General features: G+C 32.8%; 1 protein-coding gene across 5 annotated transcripts in view; it reads left to right on the plus strand.

Annotated features, from left to right (window-relative positions):
• The first annotated feature begins 3,281 nt into the window (after positions 1–3,281).
• Positions 3,282–26,790, plus strand: part of LOC124369138 (activin receptor type-2A-like) — a 64,475-nt gene continuing 40,966 nt past the window's right edge. Inside the window, exons 1-4 of one of the 5 annotated variants that reach the window (XM_046826914.1) lie at positions 3,282–3,390; positions 6,772–7,039; positions 13,768–13,844; positions 16,055–16,172. In XM_046826914.1, the coding sequence (XP_046682870.1) occupies positions 6,988–7,039; positions 13,768–13,844; positions 16,055–16,172 (247 nt within the window). In that variant the 5' untranslated portion in view covers positions 3,282–3,390; positions 6,772–6,987. Of the gene's footprint in view, positions 3,428–3,758; positions 4,119–6,760; positions 7,040–13,767; positions 13,845–16,054; positions 16,173–26,790 lie in introns of those variants that run through there. The other 4 variants (XM_046826912.1, XM_046826913.1, XM_046826911.1 and 1 more) reach the window with 4 other exon arrangements.

The following is a 26,790-nucleotide window of genomic DNA, read 5'->3' on the forward strand; positions in this document are numbered from 1 at the left end:
CCAAATTTGCAGTGATTGGGGTTACCCAATAGATTCTTTCACTTTAAGACTTTTAGTAAAAGATTTTCTTGATCGAAAGGGTAAGAATGTGAAGAAATTGAAGAACAACCTCCCAGGCAAAGACTTTGTCCATTCAGTTTTACAACGCTATAAAACTGAGCTGTCTCATAGGCTTTGTCAAAACATTAAGAGATCACGAGCGGAAATATCCGAAGAAGCTGAGCTGAAGGATGTACCTTTATTAAACCTTTTGAATTATGACGAGACAAACCTGGCCGATGACCCGGGTCGTAAAAAAAGTTATAACCCGGAGAGGTTACAAATGTCCAGAAAGAATAATAAATTCAACAAAAGCATCCACTTCAGTCATGTTTTCAGCTAGTGGTGATGGCACTATATTACCTCCCCACGTAGTGTTCAAGGCACAGCATTTATATGAGAGCTGGAGGGAAGGAGGGCCATGCAATTCGAGATACAATCAAACTAAAAATGGATGGTTTGATTTATTTACCTTTTCTGACTGGGTTGAAACTGTAGCTATACCTTATCTCAGACGCCTTGATGGAGTAAAATACCTCGTTGGTGACAACTTGTCTAACCACTTATCACTCGACATGATAAAGAAATGTGAAGATAATAATATCAAGTTCATTTTTCTACCCAAAAACTCGACTCATCTTACTCAGCCACTGGACGTGGCTTTTTTCCGTTCTCTAAAGATGTCTTGGCGGAAGATCCTTGAAGAGTGGAAAATTGGGCCTGGTAGATATGAAGCGACAATTCCAAAAGACAAATTCCCCTCTTTATTAAAAAAGGTGTTTGAAACCTGTAAATCTGAGAATGTGTTAGCTGGCTTTAAAAAATGTGGAATCAGCCCTCTAGATCGTACAAAAGTTCTTGACAGGCTACCAAAAACATCCTTCACTAACACCTCTAACCAAGCAACCAACACTTCTGAATCATCCGTTCAAGAGATTGATGATGTCTTTAAAGAACTATTGAAAAACTTGAGACAAGGAAGTGATTTACCAAAGACAAAAAAGAAGGGTTAAGATTTCAGTTGCAGCTGATAAAAGTGTTGTTGCCAAAGATTTTGACGAACCTGCAATCCCACAATCCCAACCAAGTACCAGTACCGGTACTGTTGCCTTTAAAAAAGGTGCTCCTAAGACAACAAAAAAGAAAATCTCAGCTCCATCCTCTGAAGACGATTCATCTGACTACTCCCTCCAAGATAGTGACGACAACTTTAGCATTTCTGAGTCAGATGAGGGTGATGACCAATTGAATATTAATACCGATAACTTAAACACTCAACTAACGTTATTTCCAGAAGATTTTGTAGTTGTGAAAGTCTTTGGAAAAACCAAAGTTAAGTGTAGGTTGTATGTGTGCAAAGTTAAAGATTACGAAGAAGGTGGTTACATTTGTCAATTTTTTAAGAAAGTTCCTTTTGCCAAGTAATTTGTTCCTACAGAGGAAGAATCTTTTATGAGAAAGATAGATGTTGTTAAGAAGCTTGATTTGCCAGTCACAGCTTTAGGATCTTCCCGATATAATAACATGATTTCTTTTGAGGAAGATGACTTTGGACTCTCAATTTACTGAACGATTGATTTTTTCTATACCATATTTCCCGTTTGTACAATAAAATACAATTTTTATGCAGAAAATGGTAGTCTTTAAATTATGCATCAAACCATTGTGTTTCCATTCTCTCAGCACATTGGTGAATCAAAAAAAAAAACATATAAAACGAAGTCTGTTCCCATTCACCCCGCCTAATGGGATGAATAGAAACACCCATATTTTATTTTTTTTGTAATGTATAAATACAAAAGCCATGCATATTTTGAAAGAAGAAGGTAAGACCGGAAAGATGAGTATGGTATGATTTATTTGTTATTAAATTTACTACCTATTTAATAGATCCAAAGTTCAAAATGTGTTCCTATTCACCCCGTTTTACGGTAACGTATGTGGCTCTTGAATCCCGCAAGGAAGGATCCCAAACGTATAATACCAGTCTATTAAAATTTTCTGATATTTCCAGTTGTCGCATTTTTTTAATGATGAAGCGTTATTAACTTAACCTTTCGCAAGGTCACACAGTATTTCAGTTATACCAGAACACCAACTAGTTAGTGTGTTTTTGATCATTTAAAAGTAACACACTGATTAGTTGCTTGACTTGTAACAAAGAGTTTTAAGTCAAAGGGGTTTAATGTGGATCATTTTTTCAAGATAAATGCAACCTTTTGAGGTGTAAAACAAGCAAATGTCACTGCATTAACCCTAAATCTGGTATCATAGCAGACATGAAATTTATAAACCTGTTATCAACACTTGAAGTCCCATGTGCCCATGTGATGTACTATTAATCATACTTTTTCAAAAAAAATATAAATAACAGAAGAAATGTAGGAGAAATAGGATGTGAAAATAATACTTTTATAAGACAAATTAAATGTTTTTATTGTGAAGTAATTTTATAAGTTAAAACCGTTTCTCGAGGAATGGAATGTTATAGTGTTTGTTTTGAAACTCGACATATATAGTATGATCAAACAGTACTCTGTATTATACCGACCACAGTCACCTGTATGGACGTATGGTGTGCAGTTATAGGGCACAGCAAGCAACTCAAATCTGGATATACTTCAAAGGTATCAATCAAAATTGATAAGAAAAATTGCAAAAGCTCCATGGTATGTATCCAATCAAAAGTTACATCAAGATTTGAGCATCCCAACAGTTAAAGAAGAAAGAAGAAGAAAGATTAGAAGATCATTTAAACCACCTTGCGGTAAATCGACTTGATAATTCTAAAAATGTGTACTGACTCCACCGAACTGCTATCCTGGATCTACCTTTTAGGTTCTTGAATTAATTATGCAAGTGTTAACAATGGTTAACATCTAACTCAATTTTAATGGTTAATGCTGTTTCTTTATATAATATTTACTTATTGTTCTTCTCAAACTGAACAGATTGTAAATAAGTAAAATGTTGTTAAAAAAATTAATCTTATTATAAAAAATTATTCATACGATCTTCTTCCAGTAATAATTATTATGTAACCGCTTTTGGTATTTTCAGAATGGAAATATTTAAGGTTTGTTACTATTCTGCAATCGGAACTACATGATATCCCCCGCTCTAGCTATAAATACAGACAATGTTACATATAGTAAAATGTGTTATTGGTCCTTGGTTGTCTTTTTACTACATTTCTCTTCTGCTAGAAAAAGCCAAAAAAGTTACTATACTTTAATAGTTGCAGTTGCGTTGCGCCGTCGTCGTAGCGTTGCTGTCTCACACATCGAAAAGTGAGAAACGGGATGAGGAGTGGAGATGTCAATTGTTTTAAGTGGTTATAGTTTGGATTTGGTGAATATTTGACTTTAAAAGATAATTTTATAGACGTGTAATTATAATGATGATTATTCTATTTTTGAAATGATTAATTACTTATTGGTTTAACTATTCCATGTTATTATAAAGATAATTAGATCTTAGTTATATGCAGTTTAGGTGTAAAAATCTGTATTCCAAAATAATTATGAATAATGTTATATTTTATAAATTTTATTAGTCATAACATGTTTAAACTTATGTTATATAACACAACTTTATACTAACAGGCATTGTAAAAAACAAAATATTGAGGTAGGCTAATGTGCTAGCTTAAGATAATTTGGGTTATTGTGTGTATGTATACTTACACATTTTAATATACTTCTATAGATTATTGGATAAATACAGCTAATATTCTGTAATGTCACAATACTTCAAGCATCTTGAATTGTAGGTGTAGTGTGAATTACATTCAACAAGAATGTTTGTCTCATGATAGTCGGTAATGTAAACGGGTTTGTAACACAATGTAGTTCACATCAGTTGCAGTGATCCAAACAGCTGTAGCAAGATAACCAGACGGACTAATTATATTATCGTTAAATGTTTATAAGTCCCACTACCATGAACTGTAGGTAAACTCAACATTCACATTGAATTAACCCTACCCACTATAACTATGTGTACATTATGATTTATTGATATGTGTAGTGGGTACTTAAAAAGGGTTAAGGATGACAATATAAAATAAAAGGATTGAGGTAAGATCTAATTAAAAAATGTTCTGCATGAAGCAGTAAATTCCCCCTTGAAGGGAATATTTTAATCTTCACCTCTTAAACCTTATATTGTAACCAAACAATTGTTGAAAAAATATGAGAATAGCAGTTAAAAATGTTATTTGTGCATGAAGTAAACAAAAACTTATATAATCTGACTACCTGAGGGCCAACCGCCCTTACCTGAGGGCCTGTCAAATTCTTAAGTCAAGCACCCTAACCGAGAGTTTACAACTCTACCTAAAAGTTAAACACTCTACTCAAGAGCCAACCGCTGAGGGCTTACCACTTTGCCTAATACTCCCAAGAGGATTTTCTCCTTTTGGGAAAAGCTAATGTGCATTTTTCTGTTCTTTTATTTAATTAATATTGCTATCCTAGTCACTTATTAAGCACTTTCCATTCGAAAAATCAACAAAACATGAAAACTGATTCTTGTAAAATAGTAAGAGGTTTATTTCTGTGATAGGCCAAGAAGTATCATACTGAAGGGAATATTTGTTTTGTGAAAATGAAACTTACATCAATGAAAAGACCAGCTCTTTCTAAACAGGTGTTGTTTTTGCTACAATCTATGTTTTCTTTAGATGTATAAAACATTGACTTGTTCTTAAGAATTTATATAAAAAAATTCCAATTAAGTTCAAGCTTAGGTCATACATTTTCTGTCCAATTATGATGTGTACTTTAACTTCTTTCAATTAAAAAATACAGTGTAGGTCTAAAGTGCCATCAAAGTAACTACAAATGATAGGCTGTAAGATAGTTTAATTGTATTTGTTTGTTTGTAGATAATTATTTAATTTTGTCAGTCCTTATATAATATGATATATTCCATCATATGATATTTGACTTATCATATTACTGGATGTATTTTTCAAACATATAATATTATATAAATTGCTTGTTACAGTTATATTAATTTATGTTACAGTATACTTCTTCTTTTTCTAATTTGTTTCTATAAATCCAGTTTTAGTTTTCTATTACATACCAATTATTGTATCACTGCGTGGGACTGATGTGATACTTGTGCTAAATTACACATATTCATTTTCTGGAAATACAACTTTTATCAGAGCCAGCACTAGCTATTTAGCCATCCTGTGAAAAAAATTGTTTGCTGTGTCTCAAGCTTTTGTGTCATGAAATTTAATAACAATTGACATTTGCATTATAACAATAAGAGCTACACGTGTAATTAATCGAAAATATAAGGCTAGGTTACCAAAACTTATGGACTTAAATTGTATACCACTAGTCTTGATAAACACACTTTTTTTATATTTAAACTTCATTACTATCGCATTGTGGACAATTTGAACGAGTAAAGAATTACAGATATTTTCCATAGTTATTTATTATGATAGAAACGCAATGCTTCTAGAACTTCATATCAACACTCTTTATAAGGTGTATAAATCTTATAACGAAAGGTTAAGCAAAAACAATGTTAGACATGACAATTACACTGGTTTTATAATCATAACATGAAGTGAGATGAAGCCAATAAATATATATTGGTAAGAGAATATTTTCAAAAGAAAATTTACGTATAGTGGTTAGAGCGCTCAAAGCTATGGAGGAATGAGTTTTCAGAGATAAAATTAATAGACTACAAATCCAAATGCTTTTTGGTTTTTCTTGTTGGGCTAATATTAGTACTATTTAAATGATAAGGTACAAAGTAAATTGAGAGTTTTCCTGAATAACTAATAAAAATGTTTAAAAATCTAAGTAGGATACATATTAAGTAGACTATATCTTTAAAATAAGTCACATTCCATAACTTTATGGACATAAATAAGAGAGTTAGAGTTTTTTGAGATTGTAAATTGTTTTCATGGGTCTAAAATCAAGATAACTGCCAGTAGAGCCGACTTTAAGCAGCACGTGACTTGTATTGTTTCACAATTTTTCCAATACGTAACCCTCTCAGCTTGGTAACCTCCCTAAGACACCATATAATTCAGATTACTATGGCAATTAGCAGTGCGATTATGCGTTATAGATTAAATAAATTAATTATAAGCATAGGAATTATTTTATTTTATAAATTAAGTTTTTAAAATAATGGTAAATACAGTAATTTCACTATTCTTTTCTTCTAATTTTTATTTTCTCATTTTTATGTTTTCTGTCCCTCATTATCTGTTTGATTGCCATTCTTTCATCCTCTGCCACCCTGTGCATGTATAAAGTATTTACTCCCGGGCATACCAGCTCTGAATTTTTTTGAAATTAGTAAATTGAGGAAAAACACACAGCGCACAAGATGACGATTTTTCACTAAACATTTAAATTGAAATGTGGCATGAGTACTCTTTACTCGTGACGTGACTCAGTCAAGATGTTACAGTAGACATCTCAGAAAACTACTTAAACAAAAATAAGGCAAAAATAAACAATTTTTAAATTTTTTGGGCCAAACTCAATTGGTACAGCTGGCTCTTTCAAGAGCTCATTCTCTCTTGATCCCTTCCCTCTCATATGTGGTGCCCCTAAGTAATAAAATCTAGTCTTTGTTATGGTATTTATTTCATTTTTAAAACACAAGTTGAATTTTTTACAGGATTATTAATGTACTGTAAACTGTGATATTTAGTTTTGTCTATGTGTTTTAGTTATTTTACAGCTAACACTGTCATTGTGCCTAAACTAAATATATATTACAAGCTGTGATAATGTGGGAACTGAAGGATGTAATTTCAAGGACACATTGTGCCATAGCAAATTGACAGTTAACTTAAAAGTAAAGCATTGTGATAAATACATATTAGTTGATCTTAAAATGGTGATAGCAAGAAAGACTGACATGTGTGTTTGTTGAAAATAATTGTTAACAACCAAGATGAATTTCAGTGTTCACACAATCATTTTCCTGTCAGTATATTTTATTCAAGGTAAGTCTTTTATCTGTATATCTATAGTATTCACTTTTGTTGTGTAAGTCTTTATAAAACTTGTGTTTTGATTCCAAACATATCCAGATCTCTGAAACTGTCAGTCTTTAAGCAAATTTTAATTTGACAGTTTATAAACATGTCAGAATAGTAAGCCTATCATTTTAGAGTTTACAAACTATAAAAACCCATTTTATTATTGCACAAAATATTATTGCATTATTCAGTATAAAATGCAATTAATATCCAATTAAAATCAACTAAATTTCATAGAAAATATGATCATACATTAAGTAGGTTTAATGCTATAATAATGTACTAGTTTCTTAGGATAATGTTTCCCATGGTAACTTAATTAAAGCTGCCTAAAGATAATTTAACATTGAGATACGTTTTCCATCCTAATTTAAAGACTAGATTTTGTTTAAATCAGTTAATTGTGGTGATACCTTGGTCATGAAGAAATTTGAAATGTTTTAAATTAACCTTTATTAAGTTTGTAAATATATCTAAGGTTCTTTTCATTTACCTAGGATTGTGTGATCTAAATATAAAGTTTGAACATGTTTGAATTCAAATAGTTTTATTGTTTAAAAAATAATTTATTTTAAAATGCTGTGCCGTATTCAAACAATATGTATATATATATATATATATATATATATATATATATATACATTATATATATATATATATACATTTTATATATATATATATATATATATATATATATATATATATATATTTATACATTATATATATATATATATAATGTAATTTATTGTATATAATATCATATCATTAAAGATGTACTTGCTCTGCCAGGACTTAAACCCATATTTCTCACTTGCCATGTGAGAATGCTAACTATTACACCACAGAGTATGTATACACACATATATAGGGTGTCCATAAATTACTCTTATCAAACTTCACAATCTGATTTGTCAGGTTCAAATGAGTAAGAAATGCTATAAAAAGTATAGTCCTCTCTTGCTCCGCTTCATTTACCATTTGTCTGTATATTTGTGTGTCAAAAAAAATATGTCTTAGAATAAAATTTTAACTTTGTAAAATTTTTAATCTAATTCCTGATTAAAAAAAGGTTTACAAAATTATCATCTCAGGTTTTAAAGTGGCGACCATATAAAATGTACAAAGTGTAATATTCAAATACTAGTGATTGTTTGAAAAATTTAGATGAAAACAGAAATATGGGTTACATTCAGATGAACATATTAATATGAGTTTTATTTCGCTAGAACAAATAACAGAATAATAGAAGCTGTACTGAGCGCTGTCCCCCTGTTTTATGACACAGTAAATGGAAATAAGCATCAGTAATCAGCCTTTTGGAATTTATATTGTAGTGATTATCTTATCTTGAGGGATGTTTTTCATTCGTTGCCTAAGGATCTGTCACAGCCCATGCTGATGATGGGAGGTGTTACTGTCAAAGTCAAAGAATGTCTTTTTTTACCAGGCAAAGTTAGGGCTATGAAGCCCTCCCTAACACTTAACCTGGGCTTTATGGCTTTTACTTTTAAAAATTCTTTAAAAAGTAAACTTTTAATTTAAGTTTTAATTTAACATGTAATGTTTCTACAGTATATTAAGCTGATAAATTTGATATTTAATTATTACATAGTATGTACATATTTTGGTTGATTTTTAAGCATTTATTTTAATTTAAAATTCAATTTGTTATTAGTTAAGGTCAACATTCAATGTACATATATATATATATATATATATATATATATATATATATATATATCTGTATATTATGTGAGGGCTAAATAGCCCTAACTCCGCTTCTTAAATAAAGGCATATTTCATTTAATTTCATCTCTACCATGTCGCCTTGGTGGGCAATTACATTATGTTTGATCTCCAATTCATTACAGAACTTATAAGATTAGCCTGTTATGGGCTATATACCCTCACTTGGTTTTAAGACTAGACTGGGGTAGCTGCTTTTACAGAGGTAGTCTTTCTGCTTAACTAGAAAAAGGTATTCTGTGTAATGACACTGAAATTATATACTTAGGGTTACTGAATTGTATCAGCAAACTTCATGACTCGGTTTCTTACAGAAAAATATTGGAATAAGTTCTTGTAAACATGTACTATCTATCTGTTGATAAGTTTTAAAATACAAATCATATTTATAAATGCAAATTAAGATATCAACAGTGTGTCAGACTGAGTATCTTGTTTACCTAAAGGGTTTATCATTTTGGGCGGCTAGATGTTGAGATGAAATAAAACAGGCTATGTATGATATATTAACGAAATTTATTTTTCATATGAAAGGCCCATGTATGCTATTATGTATGGAATATGACCTCGTTCAAATGTCCACCGCGGTTTCTCACAATGGTACGGATTCAAGTGCTCCAATTTTCAATTACTGTGCCGCATAAATCTGGTTGAATTTGAGCGATGGCTTGGGTTATGTAGATCTTAAGTTCATCGGTTGATTAGGGCCTATTGGCATAGACCTGCGACTTCAGAAAACCCCATAAAAAATTCTAGAGGCATCAAATCGCACGATCTTGGTGGCCAATTCACGTCACCTCTGCGAGAGATAACTATACCCTCAAATCGTTCATGCAAAATGTTCATAGTATCATTCGCTGTGTGGCACGTAGCACCGTCCTGCTGAAACCCCATGTTGTTTACGTCCATATTGTTCAATTTGGGCCAAAAGAAATCCATTATCATTGTCTTTAGCATTTGCCGTTGACAGTGATGACCTCAACAACGGAATTGACTGCCTCGGGTTCCTCTGCACACTTTCACGGACAGCGGTGACGTTCTCGATAGATCTGTTGTTCCTTTGACGTCTGGGTGCAGGGTGGTTGTTTACCGAACCGGTCTTCTCAAATTTAGCTACCAAACGTTGAAGAATTGACATTGAAGGGTTTCGGCATCTTCCGTAAAATGGTCACAACGCATGTAACGTTTTAACTAGTGAACACTCATTTTGATAGTAAAGTTTAATCATCTGAACGTACTGCTCAATTGTGTAACTTGTCATGAAATGGCAGCACTCACTGAACAACAATACACTAATGAAACAGCCGACACCAAAACAACATGGCCGCCACAGGCTGCCAACATCTACCCACCCAAAATGAAAAACCCTTTATATAGTGTGTTCCAAATTTTATGCACACTGAAGGGATCTTGGAAACTCTAAGAGATACAGCAAAGATTAAATGGACATAAGTTGTGCATAATAACAAGACCAACGAATTAATGTTGTTAAATTAACTATTGGTTGCGTCGTTTCACTTGCTGTGCTCAAAAGTGTTTTTGGTCAATATTTTCAAACTGTCAAAGCTTTTTTGTAGTACCTATAATGAAACGTTTTTACATGAAATCTGCATGAAATTTCTTCTAGTTTTTAAATATTATAATGAAAAAATTCAAGATCAGCAAGCAGAGATGCTGTAGAATCCAGTAATTATTTTAAATGCAACTTTAAATGCAACCCAATTTTTACTTAATCAAAAGAAAGTAGATTTTTTACTGATTTCAAAAATACCATATATGTTTTATTTTCCTTAAGAGTTTTGTTAAATAATTCATTAAATCCCATTTTTTGTATGGTTGTTTGAAGGGAATTTTTATTCCACTATTTAGATGGTTGGCAAACCTGAGTGATATTTCACTGCATATAGTGTTAGAATCAGCTGTTTAGTGAAAAATAGAAGTTATATGACAAGGAAAGAGATAGATCATGTTGTGATGTCTATCAAGATCTTCTTATCCAGAAAAGTTTCAGTAGTTGAGTTTAGTCTCCTACACTGGCTAAGATTGTACTCGAAGAGAGAGCAAGCTCTCGATCTTCATCTGAATACGCTGAAGATCGTACACAGTGACAACTGAAATCTGTTGTCTATCTGTGTCTGAAGAGACGAAACAACGTCGAAACAGCTTCAGACACTCCAAAACATACTGTCCAATGGTTAATACTGGCATGAAGTTCAGTTTCATTCTGTTAAAGCATTGCTTTGTTAGCAAGCTCTTCATCACTGGAAGGATGTGGTAGTCATTTGGCGCTAGATCTGGGCTGTATAGAGGATGAACATATCCCATCCAAAATTATCCAAGAGCTGATCATGAAACTGTAATTTTTATGAATTTTTTTCAATGATTTAGTCAACAAGTCTTCAGTAAGCAAGCCAGGGTGACCACTCCGATCCTCTTCATATGAACATTGGTGCGCCCATTAAAAAAACAATACATCACTGTCTCACTCTGCTTTCACTCACTATTCCATTCCCATAAACATCACAAAGTTGGTGATGGATTTCAGTTGGTTTATAGTTTTGGAAACTTAATCACTTATACCGAAAGGTCGGTATAAAATTAATTACGTGGTGGACTTTTACTTGCTAAAAGAAAGAAAACGAAACTTTTTTTGGAAATAAAAGGTTTTTATTATAATAAAAATTAAACACTTCCAATTTTTTAATGATCAAAATAAAAATGAAATTAAAAGATCTTTTCAAAAAATATTTATTAAATTCAAATAAACTAAAATATATATCCTTTCACTCAAATTTAGATACTTCTATTACATTTCTGCTCTCCTCACTTACTTGTTTGGTGCTTCGATATATTTATACAGGCTCTGTATAATAAGTAACCGGACTGAGCCTGCCCCGCTCCGTCAAAGCGTCTGCTAACCGGTATCTGGTGCTGTAGTGGTGGTGGGGGGGTCTAGTGAAAGGGAACCGGGCTGCAGCAGTTGCCTCCAAGCGCTTGGAGAGTTAGTATCGAGCGAGAGCGGAGTGCATGTTCAGTTACCCCGTCGGAGTGAAAATGGAGAGTACGATCGAGCAACGTTTTAGCATTAAATTTTGTGTCAAACTCAAGAAAACGGCCACGGATCAAAAAATGATTCAAGAGGCTTACGGTGAGGATGCTCTATCCAGAACTCAGGTGTTTCAGTGGCACAAAAATTTCCAGGAGGGCCGTGATGACGTCCATGACAAACAGCGCGTCGGTCCTCCATCAACGAGTCACACGGACACAAATGTGCAAAAAGTGCATGATGTGTTGAACAGTGATCGTCGTCTGAGCATTTGGGCTATCGCAGATGAGGTCGGAATTGATAAGATGACCGTTCAAAACATTATTAAGAACGATCTGGGCATGAGGAAGATCTGCGCGAAGCTGGTACCCAAACACCTGACTGATGAGCAAAAGAAGCGTCGTGTTGCTGTCGCTTCGGAAATCCTTGATCGACTGCAAACCGAACCAGAGTTTTTCAACCACGTTATTACAGGAGATGAGACGTGGGTTTTTGAATACGATCCTGAGACGAAGCGGCAGAGTTTGGAGTGGCACACACCGGCGTCACCACAACCGAAAAAAGCGCGCATGAGAAAACGTTCTCTGGAAAACGTTCAACGTGCTACGACGAGGGCTCTAGACAACATCGAGGTTGCCGACTTCCAGGGAGCGTTCAGGGATTGGAAAATACGGTATCAGCGTGTTATCGACTCCAATGGGGACTACTTTGAAGATTTCTAAAGAAAAATTGTACATATTTTGCCAATAAAAAATTTCCTGAAGTCAGTCCGGTTACTTATTATACAGACCCTGTTAATTACCATATATCGATTCGTTCTCACTTTACTTTATTGAGTATATTTTAACTTTATACTCTTACAACAAAATGTTTCTTGAAAGTACCTATGAACAGACAACAACAGATTACCAAATAGCTACGACAATATTACGCGATATAGAGCAGATTTTTATAAAAGGGCAAACTATTACATTTTTAAGCTAGTTCACATCAAATAACCAGGGCACCTAGAAAATTCAAAATGGTGAGACTCAACGTACAAATTAATTATAATATGCAGCAGTCTACTTACTCAGTAAGCTTCAGTACAGTCAAGATACATGAGTGTAGTCGAATAGGGCACAAGTCTTCGGTTCGTAGGTTAACTCTGAACTGGTCGCTAGTCACAGTCTACTACCTTACCGAGCAAGCAGAAACCCGACAAACAGGTTACGTATGTAGTAATGTTTGATTAAACTGACAAAACCAAGACGTCTCCCCCAAGCCATGTGCCACGATCACGTGATTCGAGAGCACCGACGATGAGGGAATACAAAATTAACAAATTTTTTACATTGTCTCACGAAGCCTGTTTTCCACGGGTAATTGCAGTAAAAAAAATAACAAAATATGCCCCCACTAGTTACTCTACTGTTATAATCGGTACACACTGAACGCATGTCACAAGAACTGAGCAGTGTACATTTGGACTAGTCACAGTGAGTAATTAGCAGATATACAGATCATCTGCTACCATAGCTTGATACACATAGAGCATAGTAATGAGATTAGACGCAAACAAAACATCTCAAGATGGTGGTTCTTGCCACACCCACTGCTGATATTTGGTTCAGTCCCAAATGACTGTTACTTTCTGGACAACCCTCTTAATAACTTAAATACCACTTACTGATTCCTGAGTTTCGTATGCCCAATATAATTATAAGATTGTTGAAATGGAATGCAGTTTATGCATACAGGTGATAACTCATCATACAATAGAGTAATATAATCAGTAGTTACAGAATTAACTTTTTATTTAGATTGTGTAATAGATAAGTGCAGTATTTTGTGGCCAATAAGCCAGTAGGAAATATCTATTCTAAAACCATTGTAGTAGTAATGCTTTGTCTGATTTTAGGGTCTGAGTCATATAGAAGATGTGCGCATCATTTCAACAATCGAACACATATTTCCATTGACAAGGAATACTCAGTTGTAAGTGGATTCTATCATATTTAATACCCATTTGTTTTAATGCACATCAAGTTTCAAAATTAAGAACAAAGGTTTTTAATATAATTGAAATGTTTACATTTGTTAGCGTGAACATATTTGGTTTATAACATAAAACATAGTTGTAACAATTTCAAATATTTAGCAGGTTGGGCTAAAAAAATTATACATATTTTTGAAACGCTATACCACAATAAAACTAGTCTTTATAGTATATAAGCAAAATACAAACAAGAATAAAACTAACTTTTCAACCCCCATCCAGTGCTATGCACATAAATCTCTTTTATTTTTGTAAAATCAAGAGATTTTTTAAGGTATTTAGTACATAAACATTCATAAATTAAACTGCTCTACTTGATTGACTCTCTGAGTGGCAAGGTCAAAAATATCTACCTATAATGTTTATTACCAGTGGCATGGTCAGAATATAAGTAACAAGAATAATCCTTTGAACACTTTTATAGCTTTTTATTTGTACAACGTACATTTCAGATTCGAAGAATCCTTCTTCAGGTACTTATAGATTATGGTAAACAAATGAAGTAAATAAATAATTGAAACCAAATTGACATATGTTTTAACTACCTTGGTGGCTACATTTTGTATTGAATTTTTATGTGATCAGTTTATGTCGTTTAAAAGTCTATAAAATAATAAAGTTTTTGTTAAAAAATGTTTGTCATTTAATAATACATTAGGACTAATTTTGGCACTTTTGTAAGTTTCAAAATGTTCTAAAGTTGCCAGTAGATGACTTTTTTGCATGTGTGTAAAATTTCAAGATTGTTTTCGATGTTTGCATATGTATAGCCGGTGTTATATAAATGGTCAGTGCTTCAGTAATGATATGTGCTTCATTGATGTGTCTTTATATGTTCATTAAATCTAATCTTGACGGATCAGCAGATTGGCCGGTTTGTCCAATATAGTGGTTTTGACAATCGTTGCATTTTAATTAATTTGTATACTCCACTATTGTTAAATTTTGAATTTTGATTTTGGTTTGTTGAATTACTTTTATTTTTTATTATAAGACCGAGGTTATTAGAAGTTTTGAAAGCCAATTGATATCCTTGTTTATAAAATGATTTGTTAATTTTGTGGCAATGTTTACCATAATCGTTTTGAATGTATTTGGTATATCTTTATTCTTTCATCTTATTTTCTTTCTTTTTGTGGTTCTTCCATAATACATTAATCATGATTGGCTTGTATCTATTATTTTGAGCAGTGTATTTAATAATATTTAATTTTATATCAAAATATTTAGTTTTCATCAGAATTTTGTGTAATCTATTGATAATTAAATTTAAATGCAGTAATTTTTTTGGGTGATTTGATGAGGAAGGGATAACTAAATCTATGTATGATGGTTTTCTGTAAATTTTTAAATTGTGCTTTTTGTTGATGTTGGTTATAGTCAAATCAAGGTAGTTTATTGCATTATTTTCTTCAATTTAATTAGTAAAATTTAGATTACAATGGATTTTGGTTTAAATATTTTTTTTAACATATATTTGTCTGTCCTTTTTTTTTTTTTTTGAATGAACAATTTATATCATCAACATATCTGTATTAATAAATTATTTGTGTTAGATGTTTGTCTTTATCACTTAATATGAATTTGTCTTCTATATTGTCAAGGAATATGTCAGTTAATAATCCAGATAGTCGTGATCCCATTGGTAATCCTTCATGTTGGATATAATAATTGTTGTTAAATCTAAAATGATTTTGTCTTAAAGTTACTTTTGTGAGTTCTATTATTTCTTCAATTTTGTGTATATTTAGAATGCTCTGTTTGTTGAATTATCTTTAATTATATGTATTGTTTCTTGGATTGGAACCTTTGTGTATACATATGTTATATCAAAGGATACAAACTTACTGTTGTTGCATGTATCTATATAATTAATTTTGCTTACTAGGTTAATGCTGTTTTTCAGACTTAAAAAAAAAAAATTTATTTTTCAAAAATATTAACTCAAAATATTCATCTTGGTTAATAAAATGGGATTTACATATAAAACAATTGTGAAATCATGCCTTTAATCTACAAAGTAACTAAACATACTGTTTAATGTATATCTCTGTTGCTTATTTTATGTTTTTGAGGCTGAATTCCCTAGGAAAAAACCTGTTTAAGTCCGACATGTTAATTATTTGTCTAATAAACCACTTATTTTTAGGAAAGAGACAGTAGTACAGAATCTGTGGAGGAGTGCAAGTCTGCAGACTCTTGCTATACTTTGTGGAAAGAGACAACCAATGCTGACAATGTCACAATTACTGAAGTTCTTGCTCAAGGTAAGCTTTTTCATTTTTAAAGTTTGCTGTAACATAAACAAACTAATCCCTCCGAAAGTATAGGAGTAATCATATAGTAGTGACAATAAACTGTAAATGGTTACATTTTTTTGTAAAAATATTGCTTAGATTTTTGTCATGATTATTGTTTAGATGACTTAGTCAAGCAGTGTATAATTTTATAGGTAGGTCTTTTGATCTAAAAACAAAAAGTTTTAAAATAGAAAATATTTGTTTATTGACTTCCTCAGCCATACATGGTGTGTCCTGTTTGTTATTTTGTGACTTAATAGTTTGAACCAGTGCTTTTTTTTGAACAGAATTGTTAAATTTTTATGAAGCATCCCATGAAAATACTAATATTTAGGACATACGTGTGCGTTTCTCAAAATTCTCATTTTAAGACTTAGTCATGTAGTGTATAATTTTATAGGTCTTTTAATCTAAAAAAAGTTGAGAGAAAATATTTGTTTATTTTTACTATATATTATTTGGATATTTTTTTTAATATGTGCTAAATGCTAATTAATAAGTGTTATACATAAATTTTTTTTAGAAACCAGAAAAAATTGTAAAATAATACAAATATGCATTTACTCTAGTATTGTTTTTTTTTTATTTGTAAATAAATTGAAAAATGTATATTTGTATATGACTTGAGATAGTAAGGTACTGTAAATGTACAAAATATACAAATTTTTGTAGTGAACAAAAAGATTATACACTTAAAACATATATACACTTATTTAAAATACAAAACAAGTTTTTAGATAAACATGTAAAGTATGTGCTACTTTTTTAGCAGTATGCGTATCCATATTAGTGTTTGATGAATTTTTTGGGCAAGAAGAATATCAGATATGATGAATCGTTTTCACTGTCATTATCAATTTTCACAACCCAACTCACATTCCACCGATTTATAATCATCCAGACTACATGACAACAAATCTGACAAAGAAATATCATCATGCACTTCATCATTTGTTGATGTCACTTTCATCATCAGAACTAATATTTTAATCGTATAATAATTCACGTATATAATTTGAACAGCGAGGATCGCTTATTTCACAACATAATAATCAATTATAAACAACTAGCCTACATAATAACCTAGCTACATTAGCAACTAAGATCGTCAAGGCCGTGTAGCGCGTCTTAGTCCGTCTTAATCCGTCGGCTGTATGCCGTGCTGCATTTGGATCGATATCAGCTGACAACGAGTAATATTACGAATATAAACTATATAAAATGTATTAGTATTTATGAGTAGAAGATTCGACTGGTGCAATTTGTCTTTATAACTTAAATGGTTTTCGCATAATAATAGCGGAAAGTTGACCTAACGGCTGTGCCGTCTTTATCAGTTCACAAGCGGTATTGATGATCGTCTGTGCCGTTGGTCATTAGTTGGAAGGTTAAGAAAGAGGGTCATACATGATTGTTAAGTAAATACTTGTACTCAGTTGTAATAATTGAGATGTAGTCATTAATAATGATTATCTGTATTAAATTCATCAGTGGCGTAAAAAGACTCTTTAAAATACAGTCCTTGATTTCTAAAGCAGAGTGCAAGTCAGTGGTCTTGTAGGATAAGTTAAGTAGACTGTCTTTGGCCTCTCTTGTATGACTTTATAATTTAAACATTATTAATTTGAGATTTTTTATAATTTGAACTTTCCCGCCGGTCCCTTGACATAACTATACAATGTAATGAAGTCTGTATAATCTTAGGTCTTGGATAATTCAGATCTTTTGTTGGTCCCTTGATTTTATAATTATCCACAGTATTTAGACAGAAGATACTGTATATATTCCTAGAATGCTTCCTTACATCTCCATGGACTGCTTCAGTCCAGCTACTGTTTTATAAATTTTTTTTGTAAGACCTAAATTCCTTACTAATTGATTTCCTGGTTTGCCTCTATGAACAGTATTTTATACAATAAATCTACCCATATTTGAATAATTCTAATATTTAATTCAGAAAGAGGATAATATGTTATTTTAGTTCTTTTTTGAGTAGAGACAATTCTTGTTCTTAAAATTGCAGAGGGCAGAGTTGAGTTTGCCAGCTAAATTTTATATATGTTGTAAGAGAAGTGGCCATTAAAATTACACAAACATATTTTATTATGATAATATTTTGTGAATTTTATTCTGTTGCCACTTCATCTTATGTCTCTGTAGAGAAAGTTATTCTGGTTTCGCTGTGTTTATTTAAATAGAAAGTCATTTATAAGGCAGTATTGTGCCATATTCATAGATATAGAACTTATAATTCTTGTTTGTTTTTATGTACATTTCAATTTCAGTAAGACAGTATCAACAAAAATAACTGTGTAACATAATTGTGTAACTGTTATTTCCAACATATTCTGGAAGGTCAAAGTTGAAGATCACAAGACTGGTCCCAATACTGAGCCATGAACAATTCCTTTAGTCACTGGTTATCTTTAAAAGGTTCAGATTTTGTTACTCTGTTTCCAATTTCATTTAGTTTTTATTAGCTGTTTATGGTTTAAACAAATAGCTCTATTTCATATTTTGCACAATATATTCTGTCTTGCGTTGGACTAACAATAGACATTTCAGACATCAAGATTCATACTATTAAAACAAATAAATGTTAATGGAGCTAAGATCTTTATGTGATTATTATTCCACAATTGAGTCTTTTGTGGTCTGAGAATCTGGTGTTGTTGACTTTAGTTGAAGTATAATTTCTGTGCATGTCATAGCAAAAGAAATCAATATGTGGGACAGAAATATTTTTTACTCTAGTTTTGGGCTGGGTCATAATTTTCTCTATTTTATAGTATAACAGTACTTCTTTGATTTTATTATAGCCTTTTTGATTCAGTCATTGTCAAAGTTCCCTACAATACATAGTATCAAATTCAAGATTGTATCTTGCTTTTAGTCCGTATTCTGTCAGTATAGCAAAATATACTTTTTGAGTTAATAGTAGGTGATGGTAGTTATCAACCTTATTTACAATTTTATCCAAATTCTAATAAAAATAGTTATTATTCAGATGAGAAAGTTTTCTTATTTGTTGCTTGAGTAGTAAACCAATATTTTTATTGGAAGACCACTGTGCATGTGGTTTTGTGTGGGAGAGGTGAATGAGTCAGAAAGCCATGTGCTACTGAAACTGTAACTAAAGCAGTGGCAGACTATCCACCATTACAAGTGGCTGTCAACATCTCCACAATTGATGTGTTTCACCATGCCTCATCCACTTCACAGACTCCAGTACAACCACCTCTCTCATCTTCACCATTTTTCATTATTATTTATGCACAGATTTCTTTTTCTCAATTCTTTTGAAAGTGAAATGAGTGTTTAAATTATTAAAATGTCAAAGTATCTTCTTGATTCTGGTTTTAAACCTTTAATCCTGCCCTCTATTCATCTAAAACATGTTTGAATGTATTTTTTATGAAATCTTATCGAGGATAAATATTTGTTATCTCTCATAGTTGTGTTACTTTGATAACCTCTTAACAAAAAAAGCGTGGCCAAATTTAATACCTAGACTCTAAAATCATAAATGACCATCATATTTATAAGAACTGAGAAAAGTAAGTTTCCTTCTTATTCAAACATTAGTGAACTACTGGTAAGTCAAAAAAATAGTTCTAAAGGTTCTATATTTAATGCCTCAGTTTCACTATTCAATGGCTGATATTGAATTAATTGAGCTTTTTTACATAGTCTTTTGATATCATTGTGATTAATAGTATATAATATGTAATCAAACATTCAACAATACAAATAAATAGTTTAAAAAGTGTTTCCCTCCATTCTAACACTTTAAACATAAAAAATAGAGATGAAAACTTTGGGAAATGTTTTAAGCTACAATTTTAATTTTTTTAAATATTTTTAATTGCATTTTGTTTACCACAAGTAAAGAATGGAGGTGACTGAAACTTTTGGAAAAGCAACCATTACAAAAATAAACTACTTAAAAAGATTGACAGCCAGGTTTTAAAGTAGGACTAGAAAATTCTGTAATAGATTTAAACACAGTTAGAGGAGAAACAGTTTTTTACTGCCTTTTACTGCCGGCCATTTTTGTATTGTACCAGCCGAAATTGCCAAGGAGGAAATTCGCTGTCGTTCATTCATTTACAAAAAATGCTGTATCTTTTTTATTTTTCATTAGATTTGCATGAATTTTTATTTTATTTACTCGTATTTAAATGCTGATTTTTAAATAATAAAAAGACATTTTAATTTGGAACAAACTCATTATTTAATTTTAAAAAATGATGTAAATAAAAAAATAAATAAATAAATAAAAATTGTGTTTGGCATGTGATAATTTATTTTTAAAATTATACTAAAATTATGAACATGATATCATTATAAACTAGAGCAATTGCTTAGAACATATACTAAATTTGAAGGTGTTACCTTGAAACATAGCTGCACTATGAGGATTTTCCCAAAATGCAACACTCCTCAAATTCTGGACATTGGATGTACACTGCAATGTTTCACATGAAAACACTTTTTCTTATACTTCTGTTCATTCATTAGTTTATAAAAAGCAATAACACACAAAATACAAAACCTAAACCTAATTTGTACATATTTACAATATTTAAACGTGCCTGATGTAAGTTTTTAGCACCTGTGCTGTCCAAAGCAGGTGGCATGCACACCTCTTTTGCATGCCACACAAATGGTCCTCGATTTTTTTTCTTGACCCACCACTAGCTGTGCTTATTTTGCTACAAACAGAGCAGTTCCTTTCCTTTTTATCTGGCAGAGTTTATTTTATCCTTGATCAACAAAAGTAACACTTCAAAAAACTTTCGATAACATTGTAAACAACAATAACAAAGAACAAAGATTTCAGTAACATAACCCGATCAACTGGTTTTGACAGCTGTCTAGGTAGTTCGTCAATTCTAGTCAAAGACGACGAAAATAGAAATCCAAAGTTCTTCAAATGGCTTCTTTCACTATCCTTTGCTCCTAAACAACCAAAATACCGAATATTTCGGCATTTGAACATAACAGTAGCCAGTAACAATAAAAAATACAGATGTCCGACATATCGGATGTCGGCAGTAAAAGGGTTATGCAATACTTTTTTAATAAAAAGGAGTAGAAATAGTTCATGTTAGCAGTTTATTTAATGATGCCAAATGCTAACTTGAACAATGCATTTGAAATCCTAACAGATATCTTAGGCAACCTCTGTTGCAAAAAAGATTAAAATATAGTGACTGTGTGCAAAATAATTGTCACCTACCATCTACTGAGGAAAAGGGGTGACAGTAACAAGATAGAAAAATTCCTATGTCACTTCAACATAGTTCGACCAATTATTTTAAAAGAGAATTGTGCATAAGGTACCCAAGGTGGTATAGTCTCGGTTGACGGAGACGACAATAAACTCCTGAATGAAGTTCTCATGAGCCATGGTATCGTCAGGATTCCTTTACCACCAACAAGGATCATCTCTCACTCAGAAACATCAATAGATATAATCGCAACAAACCTGATGCCAACAGAGGAGATTGACACTGCAGTTCTTCACACAAGCCTATCAGACCACACGGGGCAAATATGCAAAATAAACCTGGAACCTAATAAAGCTGTAATACCAAGAACATCTCGAAGGTACTTCAATGCTCGAAACCTACAAAAACTAAAAAGAATTCTAGCACGTGAAACTTGGGAAGCTGTCTTAAACAAGCAGGATGCAGACCAGGCATATACAGAACTTAACAAGACCATAAGTGTAGCACTCGATACAGCTTGTCCCATTGTAAACTCAAGAAGATCAAAGATAAAAAATATCAATACAAACCAAGAACAAGAGCTTGAACTGATGAGGTTAAAAGGAGCATATACTGCAGCTCTAAATAAATCAATCCTGATGAGCACAGTGGAAAATAAAAAACAAGCCAACGACAGGAAAAAGGAATATGATCTCCTACTGAAGAACCTTAAAAAGGAAACTGCAATCCACTACATTGCCAATGCAGAGAACCAAACCAGAGCAGTCTGGCAAATAATAAACAATAACCGCTACAGCAATAAATCTCAAAAAAATTATATAAAATCTATTGACATAGAAGGCTCAACAATAACAGACCCCCAAAAAATAGCTGAACACATGAATCACTTCTTTGCTAATGCTGCAGAACAAGTTCTATCAAACTCCCAACAAGCACCTTTGAAAATACCCCCCACAATCCATGAGAGTGAGTTTGTGTCTCTTGAAGAGGGCTTTAGACCAACAAATAGAATGGAGATAGACAAAACAATATCATTTTTAAAATCAAAACCATCTTCTGGGATAGATGAGGTCTCGTCAACGATCTTGAAACACTGCAAAACTGAAGTGATAACCCCGATAATTGATGTAATAAACAAATCTTTCCAACAAGGCATTTTTCCCTCTCAGCTTAAACACTCTTTAGTTTATCCAAAGTACAAGAAAGGACCCACCTCTCTGGCCAGCAACTACAGACCTATATCTCTCATATGTACCCTATCCAAAATTTTTGAAAAAATAGTACTCAGTAGGTTGCTCACTCATCTAGAAAACAACAGTCTTCTAACCAACCGCCAACATGGCTTTAGGAGAGGCAAGTCCACCATTACAGCCATAATTGATTTAGTGGAAACTATCATTGATGCATCTGAAGAAGGGGCCACAACAACTGGTATCTTACTTGACTTTAGTAAAGCTTTTGACAGCCTGAGCCACAAACATCTCCTTGACAAACTGAAAGCTCTAGGAATAAGAGGAGTAGCACATCAGTGGTTCCAGAGCTACCTCAGTGGAAGAACACAAATGACTGAAATAACTCAAGTAGTCAACAATAGGTGTCAAAAATTTAGATCCACACAAGCACAGATAACAAGAGGAGTCCCACAGGGATCTGTGCTTGGCCCTGTACTATTTATTTTATACACTAATGACATCGTATCCACGCTACAGGACAACTGTGAAATATTCCTCTACGCTGACGACACACTGCCCTCATTGTGTCGCACAAGAATGTTAAAGAGCTGGAAATTAAAGCCTACATTGCTGCCCGTATAGCCAAACAATATAGTCAGGAAAATGACCTTGTTCTGAACGAAGAGAAGACACAGCAGCTTTTCTTTGGCCCACAAAGAAGGAGTGCCCTCGAGCTACCCAATGTCTCAACATATAAAGAGGTTAAATACCTTGGGATAACCCTAGATAGTGACCTCAATTGGAAACCCCACGTAGACCAACTGTGCAAAAAACTTAGCACTGCCCTATATGTAATTAAGCGACTCAAACAAATCAGCAACACAGAAACCTCAAGAACAGCTTACTTTGCACTATGAGTCCCAAATGCGCTATGGGCTGACTGTATGGGGGTTTTCATCTCTGCGAAATCTACACAGGGTACTGCTCCTTCAAAAAAAGGCAATAAGAATAATGGCTGAATTGGGGTTTTCGGGACTCTTGTAGAGGGGTGTTTAAGAGACTGAAACTGCAGACAGTTGCCAACCTGTACATCGGTGAGGTAATAACCTATGCAGTTAACAAAGGACTCGTCCAATTCTTGGATACACATCCATATAACACTAGGAACAGAGCTAACTACAGACTCCCAGCACATCACCTGACTGCCTATGAAAAAAAAAACCGTCCTATATCGGGGCTAGACTCTTCAACATCCTTCCACCAACGCTGAAAGAACAAAAAAGCAACAGGAACTTTAAAGAAGCTCTTCTTGACTGGCTGTTGGACAAGGAGTTCTACTCTGTTGAAGAATGCCTGCAGATAGGAAGACCTTCTCACTGATGACCACGCAACTCAAGTTTTAAAAACTCTTGACGCCATGACTGCACTCCATGTTTATGTCAATAAAGATCATTAAAAAAAAATAAAAAAAAAATAAAAAAATAGTAAATGTTGGTACGAACATGGCAGTTTATCAAACATTGGCATGTATGAGTGGAAGTTGTCAAGTCTGCCATTAAATACCTAAAAGTTCATTTTAGGGATTGTTGGTATTCTTGTGTTTACTCTTTTCTTCACTGTTTAAAAAGTAAAAGACTTTTATATGGAACAAAATCAAATTATGGGCTATTATTTATTTATTTATTTGAAAGGTACTTACTTATACCATTTTTCTACCACCATCCATATAAAACCATTATATGGATAATAATAATGGATCCATATTATTCTATTTTTTTATCGTTATTTTAAATTTAGGCCCTATCATACCATGGCATAAAGATTTCAAATTTTCTGTAGAAATTTGTTGCTTGCGATGATAATAACCAAGCTTTTTAACCACAATTTTATATTGCAAACCCCATAAAATTTGCGAAAGATGTTCTGAAAGTGTAATAATTGCGAACTGATGTTTTTCACAAATTTTGCTGTTGATTTTCATCATCAGTTCATTAGTCAACAAAATAGGACCTGTACTGTGGTTCTCATTGTATACATTGGTAAGGAAATGGTTGAAATCAACACATCATTGCCTCACTTGGCTTTCACTCTTTGTTCCTTTTCCATACACATCACAAACCTTGATTACAAAAACCTTGATTACAAATCATAGAACGTACCTCACAAGTGATGAGATATTAGAGGGCGTATTCAGAAAGTAAGTACCATTTTGGGAACAAAACTAGGAAAAAAAAATTTTTTAATCAATTTTATTTCTACATAAAACAGCATACTCTACACTATTTTTCCATATAGTTTCCACCAAAGTTCAAACACTTGTCATGGTGGGTGATCAGCTTTTCAACCCCTTCTGTCTAGAAACGTCCCACCAGTGATAGCCAGGATTTCATAGCATTTTACAACTTAAATTTTCGGATCCAAACTGATTGCCACCGAGCTCGTGCTTCATGTGTAAAGTAATATGTCCATAGGTACATAGATATGGTGTATGATACCAAATCTGAGTTTTGTAGCAGGTGATTGAACTACTGCCATTGAAACTGCCAAGTCACTTGGTTTTGTGAACATCGGTGAGCACTTTTGTAATCCATCGGGAACACAGTTTGTGATAGATACCTACGCGGTCTGTAATAATCTTGTGTTTAGAAAATTCATTTGGAAGCGTCGTCATTGTGAACTGTCTGTCTTCACGGATTTTTTCATTACCTTTCCTTACAGATCATTGTTGACAATAGAAGGACGACCACTCCGAGGGATATTTGTTCTGCTTTCATTGAACATTGTAACCCAAGAATGTCATTACTTATAGAATAAATTTCGGCTGGTTTCTTTGCATTCAAAATTGAATTATAGAACGAATCTCATAGTTGGTGGGATCAGTAGTTGCCTTAAACATTATAAATGTTTACAACAATCAGAAAACCAAATTGTACAGCTACCAAAAGGCGTTACTTGAGAGCCAGTGAACAAGGAAAATTTACATGCATACACGGAACATCGACAGCTGTGCTGCGACGGCAATAAAATGAAATGGTAATTACTTTCTGAATAGGCCTTGTATATTGCAACATACATTTTAATACAAGAGCAAAGAGCATAGCAGCTGGATGTGTACTGTGTGTAGCAATGTTATTTTCTGAACAGACCTTGTGTTATCAAATCTAGCTCATGTGCTTGTGTAATTGTGTTTATCATAGGAAAGTTCCTTTATATATGGAAAGCAGTAGTGGTCAAGCCAAGTCCTGTATAAGGTTGTTCTTATTACAGTCAAGCATTTATTTTATGAACATAATCAACTTATCAAAGTAAGGAAACATTTACATTTAATGAATATACTTGGAAACAATAACAAATTTATATTGATTATAAATTAACATTTGTATACTAATTTTTCAGTTGTCCTTGCTATTTTTTTGGATGGAACAATTGGATTATTTTGAAAACAATTCAAGTGTCATATCCTTAATGATGAGGACTGTTAACAATTTGATTGTTTTGTTGGGACATTCTCAGCCTGTTGCCAGCTTAATTTATGTTTTTATTCCTATGATCAATCACTTAAAAATTCGGGTTGGAGAAATACCCTAAGTATTTTTATGATACGGCTAGGAACACGGTCTGGAGTGCTTCTTCAGCTGGCAATCTCCACAGAGTTCTGGTGATGCAGAAAAAACAATAAGGTTAATGGCTGGAATAGGACCTAGAGAGAGCTGCAGAAACATCTTCAAAAACTGGAAAATATTGACAGTAACATCCATTTACATCATAGAAACCATACTTTACTGCATAAATAAGAATCCTCCAAAACAAAGAGATCTCCACGGCCACTACACTAGACAAGCAGGGGATTACACTCTACCAGTCCATAGAACAGCATTGTTCAAGAAAAAACCATCATATGCTGGAATGAAACTGTTCAACAAGCTACCAGATCATCTGAAAGACAACCCAAGAGCTATAAAGAGAACCTTACGGTGTTGGCTGCAAGACCACGCATACTACACGCTCGATGAGTTCTTCTCATGGAATGATGAATTTTAAATAGACCTCTCATTTAATAATACAATTCACTTTTAACAACTGTTTGACTCTGTAACATGTCTTGATGATATTGTTAATAAAGCATATTGTCTATTGTCTATTGTCTAGTTTTAACAAAATTAATAGTCATAACACCAC

This window comes from Homalodisca vitripennis, chromosome X (genome assembly GCF_021130785.1).
Source record: "Homalodisca vitripennis isolate AUS2020 chromosome X, UT_GWSS_2.1, whole genome shotgun sequence".
NCBI lineage: Eukaryota > Metazoa > Arthropoda > Insecta > Hemiptera > Cicadellidae > Homalodisca > Homalodisca vitripennis.